Below are 21,847 nucleotides of genomic sequence, written 5' to 3' on the forward strand. Positions count from 1 at the left end.
CAACTCTTTAGTATTGTTATCTGCTAAGGAGGTTTCTCTTTCCTCAAAATTTATCAGCTGTGAATTGGCCTCGTTCCCCCTTTGTTTATTCTTCTTAACCTGAAGCTAGGCTATCTCTAGACTTGCCTCTCCAAGGGGAAATCTGAGCTGATAGAAGACCTCCTGTGGATTCTCTACTTATCTCATATAATTTGTATTCCTGTCCCTAACCTAATTTTGTTGATCTTCTGGGAAGGAATCTCAGTGCCAGCTTTATTATATCCTGAGATTGTAACCTGGATGCTTTATAACCCAAGCTAGAGGGTTCCTTGAACTTAAGCATGGGCTGTGTGTATACAGACAGTATTTTCCACACCAAACCCCAACTCAAGACACATAATCTGGCAATTAAGGATATCATTATCATTATATGAGGACAATAAAACAGAATGTTTAAAATAAGGACTATACTTGAAATTCTATGATACGTAGGAACTGTACCATTAGAGATCCATTGTCTAAACTAAGTTTGATGTCAAAATGGTGAATTAGCCAGAAAGTAGCTAAGTAATTTGATTTAACACATTAAGTAACTAAGGAGGAGGAGAAGATGAAGAGGTTGATTTGGCCCGAATCAGAAATTAAACGTATCATACGAATAGCTGCTAGTCTAGTCTGAGTAATTTTGTAGAACACAACTTTAAGAACTTTGCAGAACACACACACACACACACACACACACACACACACACACACACACAGAAAGTTGCTTACTATTCCCAGAACTGAAAAAGATATATTTAAAAATTTTAGAAAGGACAGCCACATACGGTGAAATAAATATTTTTTTCTTACACCAAGCGTCTTCCTTCCCCTCCAAAATATACCTTCCTTTACCAAATCCGCTTCACCCCATCTCTACTGCCTAAGCCTAAAGATCCTCAATCTCTGGATCTCACTAAATAAATAGGTGACCCGGGCTTCCCTGGTGGCGCAGTGCTTAAGAATCCACCTGCCGATGCAGGGGACACGGGTTCGAGCCCTGGTCCGGGAAGATCCCACATGCCGCGGAGCAACTAAGCCCGTGCACCAAAATTACCGAGCCTGTGCTCTAGAGCCCACGAGCCACAACTACTGAGCCTGTGTGCCACAACTACTGAAGCCCACGCGCCTAGAGCCCGTGCTCCACAACAAGAGAAGCCACCTCAATGAGAAGTCTACACACCACAACAAAGAGTAGCCCCCACTCGCCACAACTAGAGAAAGCCCGTGCGCAGCAATGAAGACCCAACGCAGCCAAAAATAAATAAAATAAATAAATTTATTTAAAAGAAAAATAGGTGACCCTCTCTGCCTGTGGAGCCAACTTCCCCTTTATGTCTCTAACACGCTTGAGGAAAAGCAGCCTTTGAGGGGAATTTGTGATGAAGACTAGGAGAAGTGGGCTACCAATAAAGTAGACGGGAGGAACTTGTCTTTAGCCACTCTCGCAACACCTACACGGCCATAAGAAGTAAATCTCCTGTTCAGTTGGACCTTGTTTCTTTAAGGCTCAAATAAATAGCTGTTGCATACACAGACCCATTAGCTTTTCAGAACTAAGGCCATCTTTTACCCACCATAAAGGCCTTGACAAAGATCCCCACTCTCTGTGGACTCAACAAGGTGTCTCCCCCTTCGCTTCTCAAATCTGAGCTCCAGGTGTCACACACAGGCAGCTGGAGCAGACATCGGGGCAGAGGTGGGCTATGGGAGAGTCCATTTTTAAATCACACAGTGGACGTCAGAGACTTGTGGTCACTGGACCAGAGAATTGTGGCGAACATCTCCACACAGGGCCTGTAGGCACTTCGGAAGCAAGGACAAGATATCCTTTCCTCATTGGAAAAGCTTTCTGAGCAAGTGATCCATGCTGCAGGCCTCCACTTGGCTTTTACATTTTTCTTCTTCAGCTTTATCTTCACCTACAAAGTCATTCTCCCTCTAGACTGAGCCGTGTCTTGTTCATATCCCAGAACTCACGCTGATGGTGAAGTCGCTAAGATCAGAGAAAAGACAGGTGAAGAGATGGGAACTGGTCCCTATTAAATGCTGTGTGATCTGGAGTGGGGTTGAAGACAGTGACTCCATACCACCCCATCCTTAGCTTATATAACGGACAAGTTTGGAGAGAACTGCACCTAGGTGTACAGACAGTGGTAACAGAAATCTGGGTTAATCATCTGTCAACTCTGCTTGTTCTATGCTGGCACCATTCTCTGGATGTCTCTCCCACCAGCTCGAGGTTTACATTCCTCTAGCATAACAAGCCCAGTGCAGGGAGGACACCTTTTTCAATGGTTACATGAGACCTGGCTCTGGCCTGAGCCCGACTCTCATTGGCCCTACAAGAAAATTGATATTCTGTCTCCAGAATAAAGGGGTAAGGACGGTGGGTAGGCAGAAAAACAGATTCAACTATCGGAATATAAATAGCTGTCGATAGCATTTAGTTTTAGTATAACCAGACAGTATGCTCCAATAACCACTTCATATGGCTAGTAGAATTCTGTTAGTTTCAGAAGGAATCTTCTAGTCTCTCTCTCCTCCCTTCCCCCCCAAATTCCAGCCTTCTCACTTGAGAGCAAGGAAACCAGTGCTGAGCCTCTGACATGCTTTCGATGCCCTGACATGCTTTCCATGCCCTGACATGCTTTCCATGCCTGAGATTGACGAGGCACCTCTCGGTTCTCCCAAACACTAATGTACGCATTGTCAGTTTCACTTGGTCACCCTACTACAAATCTCATTCAATAGGGGGTGTCTTGACTTTCAGTAGCTCCCCATATGGTGGTCCCACCACAGAAGCATCAAAATGCAACAGCTTGCCAGAGACAACTCTGTTTTTATAGAGACTCAAGATGCTTATTAATGAGATGATCTCTCCAAGATATATTGTCTCTGGCAGTGGTTACCATGTTCCCATTGTCCTTCTCATTCGGGAGATCTATTCAGAGTTCCCCTTGACATCTTGCTTCCCTGTCTGGTCCTCCAGTGGATAGCTCCCCTGTGGGGACCAGAGGCATGGGACGCAAGCCCTCTCCTGCAGATTGGATGGTTGAGGGCCCAAGAATGACTTAAAGCCTCTTCCTCAATTTTGTGCAAGATGGTAGAGTGTCAAAGTATAAATCCTGCCAGGAAAGATGCATCTTACTTGTAAGTAGATAGAGTTAGTCTTTGTCCTTCAGAGTTGTTACTTCGTGGGGCTAGATGTCAGGAAGATGTATCTAAAACAGGCTTTTTTTTTACATCTTCAGAGGTTGATAATTGTAGAGAAGGAAGAAGATTCAACTGAGCTCATTTAGAAATTGAAAAGAAACCGTAATGAGAGAGAGAGAGAAAGGAAGGAAGAAAAATGCAAACAAAAGATTCAAACTGCAGGAGAAAGCAGGAGTGTGCTAGCAATGGAAATGAGGAGGGAAACAATGAATGAAATTTTCATGTACACATCAGAATGAGTGTGATGAAGGGACAGAGCTGGTCTAAGTTTGGAGATTTTACCGAAAGAAAATCAGGAAATATTTGAAAATAGAGTTTTAGGAAGTCCTAGCAGGAGTATGAGACAATTTGTGTTCTCCAAAAAACATATTGAAAAATAAAAGTTAAATAAAATAGTAACAGAAATAGGAAGAGAAGGGGGAAAATGGTTTAAAAAAAGAAGAAGAAAGAGGGAGGTTGGGAGGGAGGGAAGGGAGGAAATTACAAGAGTTCCTAAGTACTTCTTAAAAAGAATCCAGATATCAGAATATAGAATGGCACTCAGTCTCAGAGACTTAAAATACATTAACCTGGCAGATGATTTGGGGCGGGGGGGAATTACTATTCATTTGAAAGACACTATGAGGTCCTACTATAGGGAGAGATTCAGGTTACTCTGAACCCTTTTACTGTCCACAGAAGTTTTAGAGCCCCGGGAATCCCCTTCTAGGAAAGAAAAGTCCAGCTTGCGCTCTCAGGAGCAAAGGACCCCAGTAAGCCTCCTGGTAGTACACAAGGAACGTGGGGTTTGATCACTGTGTTTCGAATGAGTCTTAGAAGGAGAGGAAAATCAGAGCCACACAGGCTGGAACTAAAAGTCTCCCCTGTATTTTACACCCATTACCCTTTGCTGCCACTGCAAGCTTTACAGCGTAACAAAGGGCATCATTCAGAACCTCTTTAGAAAGTGTCCCCTTTCTCCATGTTAAGAACCTCTGCATTCCTGGGGAGGGTTATTACTAGTAACCGTACACAAGTGCTACATTCTCATTGTCAAGAGTAACCACTGTCAACAACTTAAAGAGTGCGTGTTTCTATGCCTCCTTCACTGAATTTAGATGCACATTTATGTTTTTAAATGTAAACGGGATAGGTACTGTTCTAAATTTGATTCTGCCAAAGAGGGTGACTTAGAGATTTTTTCATGTCAGTACATATAGGCCTATCTCCTACTTTATAATAGAAACACGGTTGTCCTAATGAATTTTACCACTACTAATTAATAATTGTTTAGTTGTTTCTCTTTTTTTTTTGCTCTTAGTATAAAGACAAATCTGTAGTGAATCTGTGTGTCTGTATCTGCATATAAATCTTTGTGTAAATGTACAAATATTTCTTTGGGACAGATTTTTTAGAAATGAAATTGCTGGGTCACGGGGTATTTTAATTTTTAATTCTGGTAGCTACTGCCAAATTGCCTTGCAAGTAAGTTTCACCACTGTACACTCCATCGGTAGGATAGTGTTTATTTTCCCCATGTTCATAATCTGTACATAATCATTGTACATAAGCAAAATTGTCCAACACAATGAAAAATATGAATTTTGTCTGCTGGGTGGAAATGACTCCATTTTTATTGTTTTAATTTGCATTTCCCCAATTACTAGTTAGATTGATGATCTTTATATATGTGCCTTGATTGTTTGCATTTCTTCTTTTGCTAATTGCTTATTTATTTCTCTTGACCATTTTTTCTATTGAGTTACTTGACTTTTTCTTTTTAATTTTTAGGAGTTCTTTGTATATTTTTCTTATCGGTTCTTTGTGAGGTGTGTTGCAGATATTTTATCCCAAGTTTTCATTATCTTTTAACTTTGTTTATGGTGTCTTTCATCATGCAGAAATTTTCAAACGATAAACTTTTATAAGGGAAATGTTTATAAGGTTTAACTTTTCCTTCATGAATTCTGTCTGGGTTGTGGGACTTTATAAGTACATACATAAGTTGTACTTATGTGTACTATTTCCTATAAGTTCTCTAATACTTTTTGTAATTGTATGGATTGCTTAATGTCCAATTCATCAAGAACATGTAAAGATACCTATTAGAGTAAAAAAAGAAACGGAATTCAAGGATTAGCATAGCGTCTGAGGGCAGGAAAAAGGTGATGAAAGGAAATCAGCACCTGTCTCTGCTGTGCTTTTAAGACATCATTTTGACCTGTTTAGATCTCATAATCTCTAGGAACTGAATTGATTCTTCACTTCATTCAGCAAAATTATTGTATGAGTACTTGGTGCCAAGAAGTATATGTCCTAGATTCTGGTGCTACAACAGTGAACTAGATTAGCCCTCAAGGAACTTCGTGAGACCATTGTCTGAGCTGATTGCTAAAGGAATTGGGGAGGGGGATAAGAGAGCAGGTGAGAAGTCTCCCGGCAGAGGAAATAATAATCACAAAGGTCTTGTAAGCTATGTTAAGGAGTTCTAACTATTCAGAAAGCAGCAGGGACCAATTAAAGGAAGTATTTTAGCTGGAGAAGTGAAATAACCACATTTGATTTCTACCAAGATTACTCAGATTTAAGTGTTAAGAATGAATAGCTAGGACAAGACTGGCGCCTGGGAAACCAAGCCCTTGTTGAGATCTTGTCAAGAAGTGACCATGGTGGTCTAAACGATTGTTTCAGTGAAATGGAAAGAAATAGATTGATTCAGGAGATGTTTGCGGTGGAGAAAAGGAGGATCTGGTCATTGATTAGGTGCAGAGAAAAAGGGAGAAGAAGAATCAAGGTTGACATTCAGGTTTCTGCTTTGAGAAACTGGGTGAGTGGATGGTGGAACCATTCCTTGAAATAGGAAATGCAGAGGAAGCGAGTGTTCAGAGAAGATCATATTTGTTGTGTTTTAGACGTGTTAAGTTTTCGATGCCCGTGTAGTATCCAAGTGGAAATATCTAGAAGACCGGTTGTGGATTTGGAGTTCAGGAGAATGATCAGCCTGGAGTCATTAGCCTTGAAATGTTGTGAACCTAGAGAGAATAAAGCCACCAAGAAAGCTCTGCTGTAGACAAACCAAGAAGATACAGAAAACCAAACATGATCCCAATTCAGTAATAAACAAATGAATGTCATGCATGGTACAGAATGGTGACTTAAAAGAACAACAAAAGGTATACGCATACACTTTGAAAATTCTAAAATCCACAGATAAAATACTGCATGAGAATTTCTACCTCTACCTCCAACTTGAAGGCGGTGGGGGGGGGGTCCTTCCAAATACTGTGGGGAAGGGCAGTGGGCATTAATTAATTATCTTTTGAGTAAAAATGAAAATTCATTCAAAGGAAATTCATGACTTTGTATCCAGTCAGTATGTCAAGGTTTTAAAAAACAAGTTAAAATATCCATAGCTGCTTAAAAGAAGCAGATCAAAGCCAGCAGAGAGGGTAAACTAGGAAAAGATGGAGTCAGACATTTTAATGATCTAGCAAAATAGGCATTAAGCTTGCCAGAAAAAAAATCAAGAATGATTTAAAGACTATAAGGAAATAGGGCAGCAGGGTAGAAACTTTAAAGCAAGACTAGAGGTTGGCAAACTATTACCCCTGGGCCAAAGCTTGTTTTTGTAAATAAAGTTTTATTGAGACACAGTCACACCCACTCATTTACATATTGTCTCTGGCTGCTTTAGAGCTCTAAAGGCAGAGTTAAGTACTTGTAGCAGGGACTGTATGGTCCACAAAGTCTGAAGTATTTTTTATCTGGCCCTTAATTTACGAAATAAGTCTGCCAGCCACTGTTACAAACCAATGAAAGGGTTAAGAAAGATGAGAACATGTTTTGAAATGATAACAGAGCAATACCATTGAGGATTAAGTGGAAGGAAGCATACTCTAGATTGTCTACATCACAGTACCACTTACATTGCAAAGCCTAACCGGGAGAAAGAGGGACGCTTAACTGAGCATTGGAGTTGTTATTCAGTGGGTTTTGAACAGTTCTGATTTTCTTTAGATTTTTTTACGATGAATTCTATTAGCTATGGCTTCCACACCAATCTCAATTTAAGCTGACCTAATATTCCTGAGACTAAAATGGAACGTTGATGATTTTGAGAAGCTCTTCCACAAAGTCACTTTTACTACCGTATACGTTTGGGCAAGTGGGTTATCAGCTTAGTTGTACTAGATAGCCCTAGCCACGTGAGTGTAGACAAAGAATGAAAAATGTTTTCTCGAGTTATAGGAAGCCAGATTCATAACCATCCGTCACTTGCTTGGGCAAGTTAGTGATAAACTCTGCAGAAAGATAACAGACCTTGTGTCCCTGCATCTCGGCTGCTGAAAATGAGATTCTTTCTCTGATTGATGTTAGCAGAGAGGCTTGTAAAAATGCATTCCCAGCTGATTAGTTCAGAAGGTGTCAATCTCATGCAGTTTTATGACCTGCAGACTACATGCCAGATGCACGTTTGCTTTTTATGAACTAACAAAGATGAATGACGAAATGTGAGCATTCCTCTTTGGCCAACTGTAGCATATATAGTGCCTAAAGGAAGACACTGTGGGGATATTATGGGGGACAAAGTGGGGGAGAGGGGATTTAACCCTTAATTTACCAGACTAATGGAGATAAAATATAATGTTTGGAAGTACTTTCACTATTAAGTAGTTTCTACTTATGCTAAAAAACGAACGTAAGGGAAAAACCTGTAAGAATATAAAGTATTTGTGTGGAATTACTCTCCCGAGCGTATGCACACCCCATTCTAAATCCATGGAGTCAGAGCTCTTAGATAGATCATAAAACAGATTAAAGATTCCTCATGAAGTCTCAACATATGATCATGAATTGTTACTGAAAGGGTTTTTTTTAATTGTTTTTTTGAAGCTAAAAATGATTTAGGGGCAATAGGTCAACCATCTACGATTTTAAAAATCTGAGTCTTCATAACTGTGCTGCTATTTCTTTGAGACAGATGGAGAAAAATGCAATATATTGCATTATTATAACATATCCTCTCAAAAAATAAGCCTCTATCATAGTTTCATCTTTCTTCCACTAGAAATATTGAGGAATATTTAGACATTTTTCATCTTTGTGGCCTTTTGGCTAAGAAAGCAATATTTTGATAAATTTCTATGAAATTTCAAAGCTGTTTCATTTGACCTTTTTAAACATGATTTTAAATTTTTGTCAAAGAATAAATATACAGTTTCAAGTAATTAACAACCCATTTTTAGAAATATAACAGACATCTACATGAAAATGTAGCTATAATGAAGAAACTATGTAATAAGATCTGCTTATCAGAAATTCTGACTCATACATTTTCATGTCAAATTATGGTGTCAAAAAGTTAAAATAGTAATGTAAAAAGAGTCCAACACCATACATTTAATTCCAATATTTACGTATTAAGCCTTTTTTTTCAACTATAAGGGAAATAGTGAGATTTTTAGTTAATGTCTCTGGATAAACTACATCTCTTTCAGTTTCAAGTGACAGAAAGGCCATCCCAAACAGGCTTAAGGAAGAAGGCAATGCTTTGGCTTCTAGAAATGAAAAGCCCAGGAGGTCAGGTTCAGCTTATTGCAAAAGCCCCAAAGATGTCACTATGACCTGTTGTCTTAGGTCTCCAGCTCTTGACTTTGCCTCTTCTGGGATGGCTCCGTTCCCAGACGGCTTCTGCTGTAGTGGCAGCAAGAGGGGTGCAGCAACCCCGGCCTCACAGCCTTACAGCTCCAAGCCTGGGGGGATGGGAGCTGATGGGGCAGGATTGCTTTTTGGATAGTTCCTGAAATTCAATCTGGTTTGACAAGTTAGGTCACATGTACATTTCTGAACCAAGCACAAAGGGAAATGTGCACATAGACTGAGAGTTGGGGAGAACTGGTTACCCAAATGAAAGTTCAGAGCTGTTGCACAAAGAAGGGGAAATGAGTGTTAGGAGAAACCACAAGTGTTGACAACATTCTTCAGGAGGGAGCCAGGCCCCTCATCTCCTGTTTCTTACCTTATCTGTGTTGTTGACCTAATTCTAGACTGGGCAATATAATTCAATTTAGTCTGTTTTCTTTTGTCTCAGTTTGCTGTCAGATAATGAATGGGCAAGCTTATGTTCTATTAATAAGAGTAGCCTAAAGCAAAAAGAAAAAAATGACTAGTGTGGTTTTTTAAAAAATAAAAGTTATTTCAAAACACTTGTGTAAATAAAATATATAGGTCAACTAGATATTTTCAGCTGAGTTTGCCATAATAGGGTCACACCAAGACCTAAAACTTAGGTGTGAAGATTTTATAATGATTTTTTGTCTGTTCTCCCAAAGGTAATTAAAGTCTTCGGAAACTAATGTTTTTATTAATCTATACTGAGAAATGAAATTGCCAAGCAGATCAAAATTCACGTATCAACTGGTCACTGAAAAATGACCTTAAAGGATAATGTCATCAACCATCATAACCTGACTCTTATCTGCTAATGGGATGGTTCAAATGTTTCAAACAAAATTCTTACACAGGCCATTGAATGTAGTTTCCTTCTGATATTCCTGGAGAATGCTCTGGAAGATTCTATCCATTACTCTTATATGTCACCAACAGTGTAGGTCAATTTTTAGTGATAGGTTTCTTATCATTTCCAATATTATGGCTTATTTACATTAGCCACATTTTTATTAACATCTGCATTTTAAAGGACGTGTATTAAGAGCTCAAGTTCCTGTTTAAAATATGAGAAATGCCTTAATTTTATATGGAACACACTTTACCATCCTTGTGAAAATGATTTCCTTGAAAGGTGGTTGGCTAATCTCATTCATTATATGTTACTCTGTATATGTATTTCACGGACTTTCATGTTCTGACCTTTTCCCAAATTTTAGATGGGGGAACAGCCGGTTAGTGGAGCAGTCTGAACACACACAGTATTTATCAATTAAGTCCACCGTTGTGATCACAGGTCACCATACAAATATAATAATAATGCAAAAGTGGAGTATCGCGAGAAATACAAAAATGTAATAGAGACACGAAGTGAGCAAATGCTGCTGGGAAAATGGTGCCGATAGACTTGCTCCACACAGGGTCGCCGCAGACCTCCGATTTGTAAAGAACTGAATATCTGTGAAGAGCAATAAAACGAGGTCTGCATGTGATAGATTGTTCTAAAACAGTCATTTTTAAATTTTTTACTCAGAATCAATATTATATGATTTTTTTTCAGCCATCTCCAATCCAAACATTTCCTGTCTATGAAAGCAACTGCAGGGTATTGTATTTCATTTGGTTTCAAAATGTATGCCTCCTAGAAATTACTATCAGATAGGGGGAGCGAATCATTTGATGTGAAAAAAGGCAGTCAACAAACAAAATGTACTCTACGTCACGGCAGAAGAAGAGGAGTTCTCTTACTGGTTTACATTTCTATCCACAGATGGGCTCATTGACTGCGTGGACCCTGACTGCTGTTCACAGAGCTCCTGCCAGAACCAGCCCTACTGTCGCGGGTTGCCTGATCCCCAGGATGTCGTTAGCCAGAGCGCACAGTCACCACCTCAGCAAGCTGCCAAACCCTTCTATGACCGGATCAGTTTTCTCATAGGATCTGATAGCACCCACGTCATACCCGGAGACAGTCCTTTCAATAAGAGGTTAATGCAGCTTTTCCTTACATAGACTTGTAGTGATATTATCATCAGTGAGAAGCCCTTTATATGAAATGCTGATGACCGTGAGTTTGAGGAAAGTGCTTTCTTTAAAAGGCAGTTTCTCCTCCTTCGGCACATCCTTCACCAAACTTCGCATTTCAAGCATTTTTGACATAGTTCCCATACTTTGTCAATTTCAGTACCTGAAACATAACAGGACATTCCCATTAAGGAGTCAATAAATCTTCATTTAACTAGTTGATTTTTGTTAGCACAGTTGGAAATGTTTCAAAAGAAGCAATGAAAAGACCCCAAAAGGCAAAACAGAAGTGCACTTTTTTTTAAGCTGAGCTCACTAAATAAGATAAATTATGAAATAATGTAACGGAACTGCTAACGGCATGGCAGTAAGATTGCATAAGCTGTTGGACTGGTGCTTTGCAGAGCAGTAATGACCGGAAAATAAACCAGTAAGTGAAAGCAGGTGTCTTGTGTCTCACTGAGCAAAAGAAGATGATTTACACCAGAACTCCTGGTTCTGCAGCAGTTTAATAGCATTAATGCAATTAGACCCAGTAGTTGATTAAAAGTTGTTTCACAAATGTTCCTTATTGCCCCCTTAAATCTTGTACTTTTTGGTCCCTGTAGATTTCCCAATTGCCTTGGAATTAATTGGAAAGTATACTTTCCTTCATGCAAGCACCAGGTATATGACATGAAAAAAGCGCAGCTTATAATTTTAAAAATTCATCTCTAAATTATTGGTCTTGATAACTCTCCAAAATCCAGATTGCAATGAATTAAAACCCAGGGTAAACACCATACATTTCGAGAATGTGGATTACAATGAATTAGAAGGAACATTGTCTTGGGAGTATTTCAAGTCTGGTTTCTGTGAATACAAGTGCATGCGATAGTGTTATTTTATCCTTAGATTGAATTATCTCTACATCATGATAATGTTGGCCTGAAAAGACAAATGTTCATTCTAGTTCTTCTACTTTTCCCACAGCCTTGCATCCGTCATCAGAGGCCAAGTACTAACTGCTGATGGAACGCCACTTATTGGAGTGAATGTCTCGTTTTTCCATTACCCAGAATATGGATATACTATTACCCGCCAGGATGGAATGTAAGTTAATCCCAACACCCTGTCTCTGTTTGAAGTATTTTAAGTATAAAAACTAGGTATGCTTGTATCACCCAGCAGGTTTTATTGTCCCTTCTAATATGGAAATGCAACAACTTTTAGACTCCAGAAATCTGTGACAGTACATGGTGGCAGAAATGTAAAGTTATATACTCATATAGGTCTTTAAAAGTTGATTTCATTTCCTAAGGCATAATAATAGTGTTGTGGTTTTATAGGAAAATGTTCTTCATCTTAGAAGATTCATGTTGAAATACTTGAAAGTGAGATTTTGTAATATCTACAACTTAAGCTCAGATGGTTCTGGAAAAGGAGTAGATAGGTAGATAGATAAAGCAAATTTGGAAAAATGTTAATAAATTAGTAAATATAAGTTAAGGGCGTATGGATGGTCATTGTATAATTCTTTTAATATTCCTGTAGATTTGAAACTATTTCATATAAACGTTGGGAGAAGAAGTTTTTCTTTATAAAGCATATTGATCTGAGAAGGTGAGTGTCTGGAGTTATATGAGATCCAGATAATTCACTAAGCATGTCTTGTTTTTTCTTAGGTTTGACTTGGTGGCGAATGGCGGGGCTTCTCTAACTTTGGTATTTGAACGATCCCCGTTCCTCACTCAGTATCATACTGTGTGGATTCCGTGGAATGTCTTTTATGTGATGGATACCCTAGTCATGAAGAAAGAGGAGAATGACATTCCCAGCTGTGATCTAAGTGGCTTCGTGAGGCCGAATCCTATCATTGTGTCGTCACCTTTATCCACCTTTTTTAGATCGTCTCCTGAAGACAGTCCCATTATTCCCGAGACACAGGTAGAATATTCTAGCATGCGTTGCTTTTAAATAAACCATTTTCAGATCATGGAGTTTCCAAAGAATGTTTTTACAGGATTACAGAATTCCAGTGCTATCCTAAATAATTCTATAGAATGACATATAGAATGTGGTGTGTTTATGTACAAGAATAGCTATTTCTATAGTAGGATATCTAGTTATTCCTTAAAGATCTACTAAAAATACTTCTTCCTCAAGCTATATCTGTATCTGTGTATTAATTGTAGCCAAATGGGAAAACAGCTTAAGCTCAACAGCTGATAATGTCTTTGCTCATGTATTCATTCATTGGAAAAAGGTTTTAGTGCCTGTACCTGACCTCCTAACTGGCATTGTACCAAGTGCTACTGTACATGGTCATTACTCTCAATATTTTGCTGCTTAATGATTATTGTAAGCCATTCTACATGTGATAAAGATTTGAATGAAGAACTATGGAAGTTCAAAAGAGAGGTCAGTTCCTAAGGAAGCCAAGGAAAGCATCACTGAAGAGACTGGTCTTCAAAGGCGGGGGGAAAGGATATTCCAGATAGAAGAAAATGTGTGAGCAACAGCATGGTGGTAACAACAAAGGCTGTTGTATAAAAACTGGTGAGCAATTTAAAGGTGCAGGACACTCAAGGGGAAAGACTGGGGCCAGATTATGAATGGCCCAGAAATACCATACAATGGATACCTTGAACCAGGGGGCCAATGTAGATTTTTCAGCATTTCTCTAATGCTAACTCAAGTGACAAAATGCATAAAATAACAGAAGGAGACAGAATAGTATTCACTGTACTTCCATACAGATCCAGCACCCCGAGGCAGAGGGCCCACCAATCATAATGGTTGTGGAAATGAAGAAGAGGGAATGGATTAGACAGATTTGGAAGGTAGAACTGGGAGGACGTAGTTTCCGCGTGTTTAACCAAGTCAAGGGTGGAGCTTACAGATCATGCAGCTGGCAAAAATCGGCTTAATGGTTGGTTTTTCCACTCAGGCTGGATTTACTTTTCCCACTAATGCAAAAAATATGATCAAATTAAATTACCTGGGAGAAACACGTTTTAATGAACTAAATTGCAGATATTTGTTCCAGGGAAATAGGCTAACAATGACAAAGACAGTCATCAGTTATTAAAATTAGGAATAACACACGATATTTTGAAATAGAGAAGTAACTCCTAGAAGACCACAGAAATATATATTCATGAAAGACTGCCTTACCTATGGAAAACCTATCAAATTTATGTGAAATTATTTTGGAAATAAATTAAGAGGAAGTAAATTATATGCCTGAGGTTTCAATCACTTATACTTTCAGGGCCATTCAAGAGTCACAAAATCTATTTTTCAAACTAACCCACTGGTATTTCACCCCAATGATATAGAACAGTAAGTTCTGTTCAGACGATTCACCCTGTACCTTGCAGTCCTACAAAAGTACTGTCAATCTTAAATGTAAGGGTTTCCCTGAGTCTAATAGACCTCTAGAAAGTTTCTGTATCTTCATAAACTATTTTGCCTAAGACAGTCTGTGTCTGAATTCAGTCAGCATGGTTGGTAAGGAAAATGCCAGCTGTAATAAATTGATGTGTCTATTACAGCATAGCAATGCCTTCTTCATCTGCTAGATTGCATCACATCCCTCTTCATGCCAACACTGACTCACAGCCGAATGGAAGTTTATTTAGCTCCTTCTTTTGTGCTGCTTCCAACTGCGTGATTGTTTATATTGAAAGTGACAGCTATACCCTCAGTAGCATGGGTTCTACTTAAGTTATTAAAATTTGTATGACAGGGCTTCCCTGGTGGTGCAGTGGTTGGGAGTCCACCTGCCAATGTAGGGGACACGGGTTCGAGCCCTGGTCTGGGAAGATCTCACATGCCACGGAGCAACTGGGTCCGTGAGCCACAACTACTGAGCCTGCGCTCTAGAGCCCACGAGCCACAACTACTGAGCCTGCGTGCCACAACTACTGAAGCCCGCATGCCTAGAGCCCGTGCTCCGCAACAAGAGAAGCCACTGCAATGAGAAGCCCACCCACCGCAACGAAGAGCAGCCCCCGCTCACCACAACTAGAGAAAGCCCGCTCACAGCAACGAAGACCCAACGCAGCCAAAAATAAATAAATAAAATAAATTAATTTAAAAAAAATTGTATGACAGATGTACATCATTCCTAACCGTTTCATGTGAGAGGAACTGGAAGGGGGAGAAACACTACTGAACACCGAATCACTATTCTAAGGTTTTTCTAAGCGAAAAAGTTGTCCTTTAAGTCTGAATAATGAATATTCATGGAGCAGTATGAGGCAACCTTTGAGAATGCTATTTAATTCCTAGTAGAGAAAGTGGTGAGTTCCTGGGGTAGGTTCTTATTTATTTATTTATTTATTTATATTTTTGGCTGTGCTGGGTCTTCGTTGCTGAGCGAGGGCTTTCTCTAGTTGTGGCAAGCGGGGGCCACTCTTCATCGCGGTGCGCGGGCCTCTCACTATCGCGGCCTCTCTTGTTGCAGAGCACAGGCTCCAGACGCGCAGGCTCAGTAGTTGTGGCTCACGGGCCTAGTTGCTCCACGGCATGTGGGATCTTCCCAGACCAGGGCTCGAACCCGTGTCCCCTGCATTGGCAGGCAGATTCTCAACCACTGCGCCACCAGGGAAGCCCTGGGGTAGGTTCTTAAACACAGATAGTCTTGCACTTTACAATAGATGTCGTAAGCCTAGGAAGAGCTATTATTATTAACCAAACTAATAGGAGCGTCACTAGTAAGTAGAATCTGAATTGTTTGGATAGATTTTATATACAATGTAACATAAATTTTTCAAAATATTTAAATAATGTTTTGGCATAATATATTTTGCATATGTCAGGATAAATTTGTTGGCATTCGTTGATCAAGTCACAGCGATGCGTACATTGTGGGGTTAAGAATATGATTTTTTAAATTTGTAAAGGAGGTGATTCTTATGCAGGTAATTATATTAACTTTTTACACTCGTTTCAATTCAAAAAGTATATATGGAATGTCTTTCGCGTGCATTCGACAACACATTAGTTGTTCTCTGGGGGAAAATTTATGCAACTTGAAAATATTAGTTCATGTACCATCATATCAAAAATCAGTGGTGAGTCGAAGCTCAGTGTTTAACTAATTATGAGTATGTGCTATTACCTTCCAACATGAATATGGAATTTGCTACAATTTAACCCAAATGAATTGGTCTGTTTTGCTATCATTCCTACCTTTAGGCGTAGGTTTAATCCCTAAATGAGCCAGCTGGCGTGGGCCAGATCTTTGGCCTGGACCACATCCCTGTGCTGAGCTAACCATCTTACAAATGTCTGCTCTAATTCTTCAGGGCCGTAGGCGTGAAAGATGGGTGAGTGAGAATCCACAGTGACTATAAACTAACGAGTCACTGCATGTCAGCCTGATGGAGCAGTCACAGTATTTCCTGTATGAGGAGTAGCACCTGAGCTGTGATTAACTCAGAATAAATGACAAGAAGCTTTTAGGAGAAGAAAAATTGGGCTGGCAGAGGAGTTATTTTTAATTATTGAATAAGATAACATCTCAAATGCGTATTTATGAATAGTGACTCTTTAGGGTCTTATTTTAGTTGCTCTGCTCCGTTCTTTTAAATGCATTTTACCTAATAGTCGTACATGATCACCGTTTGAAGCTTCTGCTTTCTTCAACCCTAGGTACTCCATGAAGAAACCACAATTCCAGGAACAGATTTGAAACTTTCCTACCTGAGTTCCAGAGCTGCCGGATATAAGTCAGTACTTAAGATCACCATGACCCAGTCCGTTATCCCGTTTAATTTAATGAAGGTTCATCTGATGGTAGCTGTAGTAGGAAGACTCTTTCAAAAGTGGTTTCCTGCCTCACCGAACTTGGCCTATACTTTTATATGGGATAAAACAGATGCTTATAATCAAAAGGTCTATGGTCTATCTGAAGCTGTTGGTAAGTCCCATGTAAATATATATTCTGAACCGAAAACATTGTCTTGAAGTCAGAGCTAACATAAAATGCATTGTGACGCGTGAAAATCCATGGATAAGCAGAGAGGAAGGCAGTAAGGTTGCCTAGGAAAGTTATAAGCTGGTTGGTTTAGATCTACCATGGGGAAAAGGAATGTATTCCATATGATGAAAAGGAGAAAGTATCCATTTTTCTGGCTGAAATTATATCTTAGAAGAATGTTCTGAATGAGATTTCAGGCTGCCATATCCTTTTTTTCATGTTTTTTTCCTTATTGTGTCCCTTCCTTTTTTCATTTCTTTCTTTCCTTTATAATTTTATTTCATTAGCTTTCCTTATCCTTTTTTTAAATATTTTCAGTATCTAATAGCTAGTGTAGTTTCAACTCATAATGATATTTTAACATGACATCAGACAACATTTGTGTCCAAAAATTATTTCAGCTCTTCTGACTGGAAGAAATAGTCAATTCAGTGGAATGATATTCTTAAAACATCAGACTAGTTTCACTGCATGACTGGACAATGCAATCAAAGTTTGACCTGTTGAGGTACGCATAGCGTAGCTCCAAGCTCAGGCTCAGAACGTCAGAAACTAAAGGAAAACGTGTTTTGTTCTATTAGCTGTTACCTGAAAATATAGTAGACATTTTATTCTGAAATTAGTATATAATTTGGACTGGAATTAGTTCAAATCAGTCAGATAACTGCCACTTCTCCCTTCACTTTGTTCTAAATTTTAAAACCCATGTTTCATTGTGAACTCTGAAGTTTTCCATTTGTAATTTGTTCATATTAATTTACTGCTAGTTTTATTGTTCATTCCTGATAACATATGAATATGGTGTCATAACCTGGCTATCTTTTTTGCTATATTGAACCTTACTTATTATAAATATTTTCCATAACTTAATACTCTTGGAAACTAAACATCCCTAATTATTCAGATAGCAAACGTTATTTTTAGTTGTCATCATCTGATCAGCATTTGGGGCTGATTTATCGGATCTAATGATTTACCCAGTTGCCTGATCTGAACTTCATTTTGTGCTGTGAACCCCTTGTGAAAAAGTGGTGTGGGAAAAAACACTAGTTTTCTATTAAGTCAGTACAAAAATAATATTTGGAGATAATTTTTTAGAAAAACACCTTTTATATGATCAAATCTTCTCATATAAAAATAGACTCTGCTCACAAATAAGTGGAAATACAGTCTCAGAGCACATCAGTGAAAAAAGCGGTTTTATCAAAATAATAAAATAAATTCCATTTCTGCCTGTGGTTGGGAAGATGAACTGTCATTTGTTTTGATTCTAGTGTCGGTTGGATATGAATATGAGTCGTGTTTGGACCTGACTTTGTGGGAGAAAAGGACTGCCATATTGCAAGGCTACGAATTAGATGCTTCCAACATGGGCGGTTGGACATTAAATAAACATCATGTGTTGGACGTTCAGAATGGTAAGATCTTGTTCCCAGATAATATTACTCACCTTCAAATTGATTAAATTGCAGCAACATTTTATCCCATGCATGCTGTAGGGTCAGGATTAGTAGGGGGAAAAAAGTGTATTTTCAAAGACTATAAAAGCCTGAAGTGGGGACTACATAATACACTTCACAATGTTCACAAGCTCATCACCAACATAGTTTTCCCAGGAAGTCAGTGAGTTGATCCAAAGTGCTTTGGGGAGGTTTACGAAAAATGAAGGGAGGGGGATTTTTTTTAAGTAAAGAAAAAATAAAATACCAAGTGACTTTACCAAAATGTTTCTAATAGATCTTAATCCTTAAATAATTAGTCTGTTCTCGGTATCTAGATTATTTTTCAGTTCTTCTTAGACTGTATTTGAGGGAAAAAACTTCTCCCACTCAAATTGGGTTACATGTACTGTCATTTGACTTTGCGACTAATCTAGAAAAAAAAGCAAGAATCAAGAGAATTATGTGTTGTAGATCTTGTAAGTAAATATGCTCTGAAAAAACATGTCAGATCTCAGAAACCAAAGGAGAGAAATTACTTGCAAAATGTGACCAGCTTCATCTCACAAAGAATATTATTTACATTAAACAAATGCTGTTGTCTTCGCTGTGTTTCTAACATTTTACCCACATGCTGGCTACATCTCAGATAATGTATAGGTGCTTTGCTAGAAAGACAGAATCCTAAGGTAACTTGCTCTCACCCCCTATCCTGAACCATACCATGCTAGTAACTCTCTGCTCTTCTCTTACGAACAGCCAGAGAAGATTTCACAGTCTTGTCAAAATAATCTTGCTTTTGTCTTAGCAGAGGTTTCTGAGGTTCAGAATGTTGAATTGAGCATGCAATACAACTAAATATTTAACTATGATTAATGGCCACTTTTTCAGACTAATGTTGCTTTGATATTGATTCTTTTTGTAAAAAAAAAAAAAAAAAAAAAACAAACTGTGTTGGAGTTGGAGAGGATACATTTTAAACTTTCCAAACGTGCTAACTCTAAAACAGTTTCCGAGCCAGTGCTTGAAAATGCTGGTGCCTCACCTCCAGAAGAGAATCGTGCTGAGCGAATCAGTAGTAAGAAAAAGACAAAACAGAAAAACCCTTCACACCTTTTCTAGTTCATAGCGGTGCTAAGCTCTCCTTCCTTTCCGGCTGTGTCCTGGACATCAGGTTTAGTTCACTTTGCACCTCAGAAGGCTGGGAGCAGAGCCGATAACTGGTGCCACGTACGGCACCTGCTTTGGAAAAGTGGGGCGTCCCAACCCCAGAGGATGCTTCATAGGCTGTCTGGCCATCAGCAGTGTCTGAAGCCTGTTATGCCAGTCGCATGAGGTCTAACCATGGTCTTTCAACATGCAAAGCCGTGTGCCTGCCATGCTAGTAGCGGCTCTCAATTAAATTCTCTACAATTATATTTCACATGGTTTGACATACTGCTGTATTCCTCCAGAAGTTCTTTACCAACAACATGGGAGGAAAAACGTCTCCACATGCATTTTAGTTATTATGAGAACATAGGGTAAAGTTCATAGCCAGTTAGCCACAGGATTTCACCCAAGAGATTATGAACCAGTAAGAAGACTACAAGCAAAGCACTTCAGGAAAGCCCATACCTCTGATACTCAACGCTCAGTGTCATATTCAGGAGGATTAAGAAACGCATAGATATTCTGTGTATGGATATATATAATAAAAATACATACAGTCTACCAGAGAATAATGTATAGTTAATTTTTATTAAGATGTCAGGTCAGGTGTAAAAACTGGGCCACGCCAAATTCCGTCCTCCAAAACAATGGTTATAAATTATAAAATAGATATTATTTTAAAATGCAAGCTAACCTAATTCACAGAGTAAACTGACTGTGATTTCAGATTTTATCCAAGAGCAGTTTGACAAGTAGTGGCTTTTCAAAGTGACGTGTGTCTAATTGAGTAAACAAAGTGATTTGCAGTCATGACCAGGTGGATGAGCTATGGAAATATATTAAGGGAGAAGAGAAGACAAAAATGTAGACAGTGACAGGTGTTTGTGCAGGCACCCCGGAACATGGAAATAAATATTCTAATGTTCATCTTTCTATTCTGTCATAGTAGAGGAGAATCATGAAAGACCGATCGCTCTAAGAAATGAAGGAATAAGTCAGATGCAGTAGAGCAGTAAGCGGACTTTGTGGGACTGTCCTGACGAAAACTGCAGAACTGGCACTTCTAGGAAATTATAGTCCCGTAATTGTCAAATAACGTAATCACAGAAAGAAAGATCTTAGGGCTCGTTAATGTATTCTTTGAATATTCAAGGCAAAATGCCTTTCATCTGTTGTTATGATCCAGCCTTATTTAGATGATTTTCCCTAAATTTGAATAAACTTGTTTTATCAGTCCTGATTTCTTTATGTAAATTGGCTATGATTATTACATCACCCAAATAGCAAAGCATTAAAAAAGTAATCCCAGAATTCACCTAAAATGTGCTGAGCTATAAGAGGAACATAATTATTCTGCTTTCTTCTTCACTTTAAAATTATTCCGAAGTGGGAGGAAAAAACACTTTCTCAAGTTTCCTGTTTGTACTTTCATGGGATTGATTCTTTTAACAGTATATCTGTTAAAAAGTATAAACAACAGGTGTTTACAGAGAATAACACATTGAGAAGAATCTTGAATGTGTATGGCACAATAACAGCCGACCATCCAGTTACATCAGAGCAAAATGGAACCAGTGATCTATGTATAAAAATGGTAAATGAATAAAATTAGAATCTCCACTCAAATCCAGTTTCTAACTATGAAAATATTTATTTGGAATTTTCTCTCAGATTTTCATTGCAGACCAAAATGGAGCAGACTGGCATTCGGTCTTCTTAAATTTATTGGCACTTTCATGTCTAAAAGCAGAATTCACTTTTTTTTTTTTTTAATTTTTATTTATTTATTTATTTTTGGCTGCATTGGGTCTTTGTTGCTGTGCGCGGGCTTTCTCTAGTTGCGGCGAGCAGGGGCTACTTTTCGTTGCAGTGCGTGGGCTTCTCATTGTGGTGGCTTCTCTTGTGGCGGATCACGGGCTCTAGGCGCACGGGCTTCAGTAGTTGTGGTGCATGGGCTCAGTAGTTGTGGCGCACGGGCTTAGTTGCTCCACGGCATGTGGGATTTTCTCGGACCAGGTATCTAACCTGTGTCCCCTGCATTGGCAGGTGGATTCTTAACCACTGCGCCACCAGGGAGGTCCCAGAATTCACTTTAAATAATAAACTGCCCTTCCCAATTTTGTAATGTCTGAAATTTTGAATAGTTGCATGTACATGCATTCTCATATCAGGCTGAAGTATAAGCAAGAAGAATACTCTTTAACAGTATAGTAGTATGTTGGAGGTTTGATATGTATTTCCTACCTTTGTTTCCCATAAAGTGTATTTAACTTTTTAAAAATAAGTGATACACTCATAAAGAAGAAGTTCATATTTACGGTGCCCATTTTTATTAGTTGGATTAATATAGAATGTTTTCGACATCATTTAACAATTAGGC

At 38.7% G+C, this 21,847-nt stretch overlaps 1 protein-coding gene and 1 long non-coding RNA gene across 9 annotated transcripts in view; one reads left to right on the forward strand and one right to left on the reverse strand.

Annotated features, from left to right (window-relative positions):
• Positions 1-21,847, forward strand: part of TENM3 (teneurin transmembrane protein 3) — a 2,405,282-nt gene that overhangs the window by 2,329,589 nt on the left and 53,846 nt on the right. For all 8 annotated transcript variants that reach the window (XM_082444070.1, XM_082444075.1, XM_082444071.1 and 5 more), the window contains 5 exons: positions 10,655-10,871; positions 11,881-12,000; positions 12,573-12,834; positions 16,549-16,816; positions 18,151-18,294. In XM_082444070.1, coding sequence (XP_082300196.1) covers positions 10,655-10,871; positions 11,881-12,000; positions 12,573-12,834; positions 16,549-16,816; positions 18,151-18,294 — 1,011 coding nt within the window. The remainder of the gene's footprint in view (positions 1-10,654; positions 10,872-11,880; positions 12,001-12,572; positions 12,835-16,548; positions 16,817-18,150; positions 18,295-21,847) is intronic.
• The window catches only part of LOC309651415, a 375,253-nt gene that overhangs the window by 129,136 nt on the left and 224,270 nt on the right, over positions 1-21,847 (reverse strand). The gene's annotated exons all lie outside the window — the stretch shown is intronic.

This window comes from Balaenoptera physalus, assembly GCF_965194825.1.
Source record: "Balaenoptera physalus genome assembly, chromosome: 21".
Lineage (NCBI taxonomy): Eukaryota > Metazoa > Chordata > Mammalia > Artiodactyla > Balaenopteridae > Balaenoptera > Balaenoptera physalus.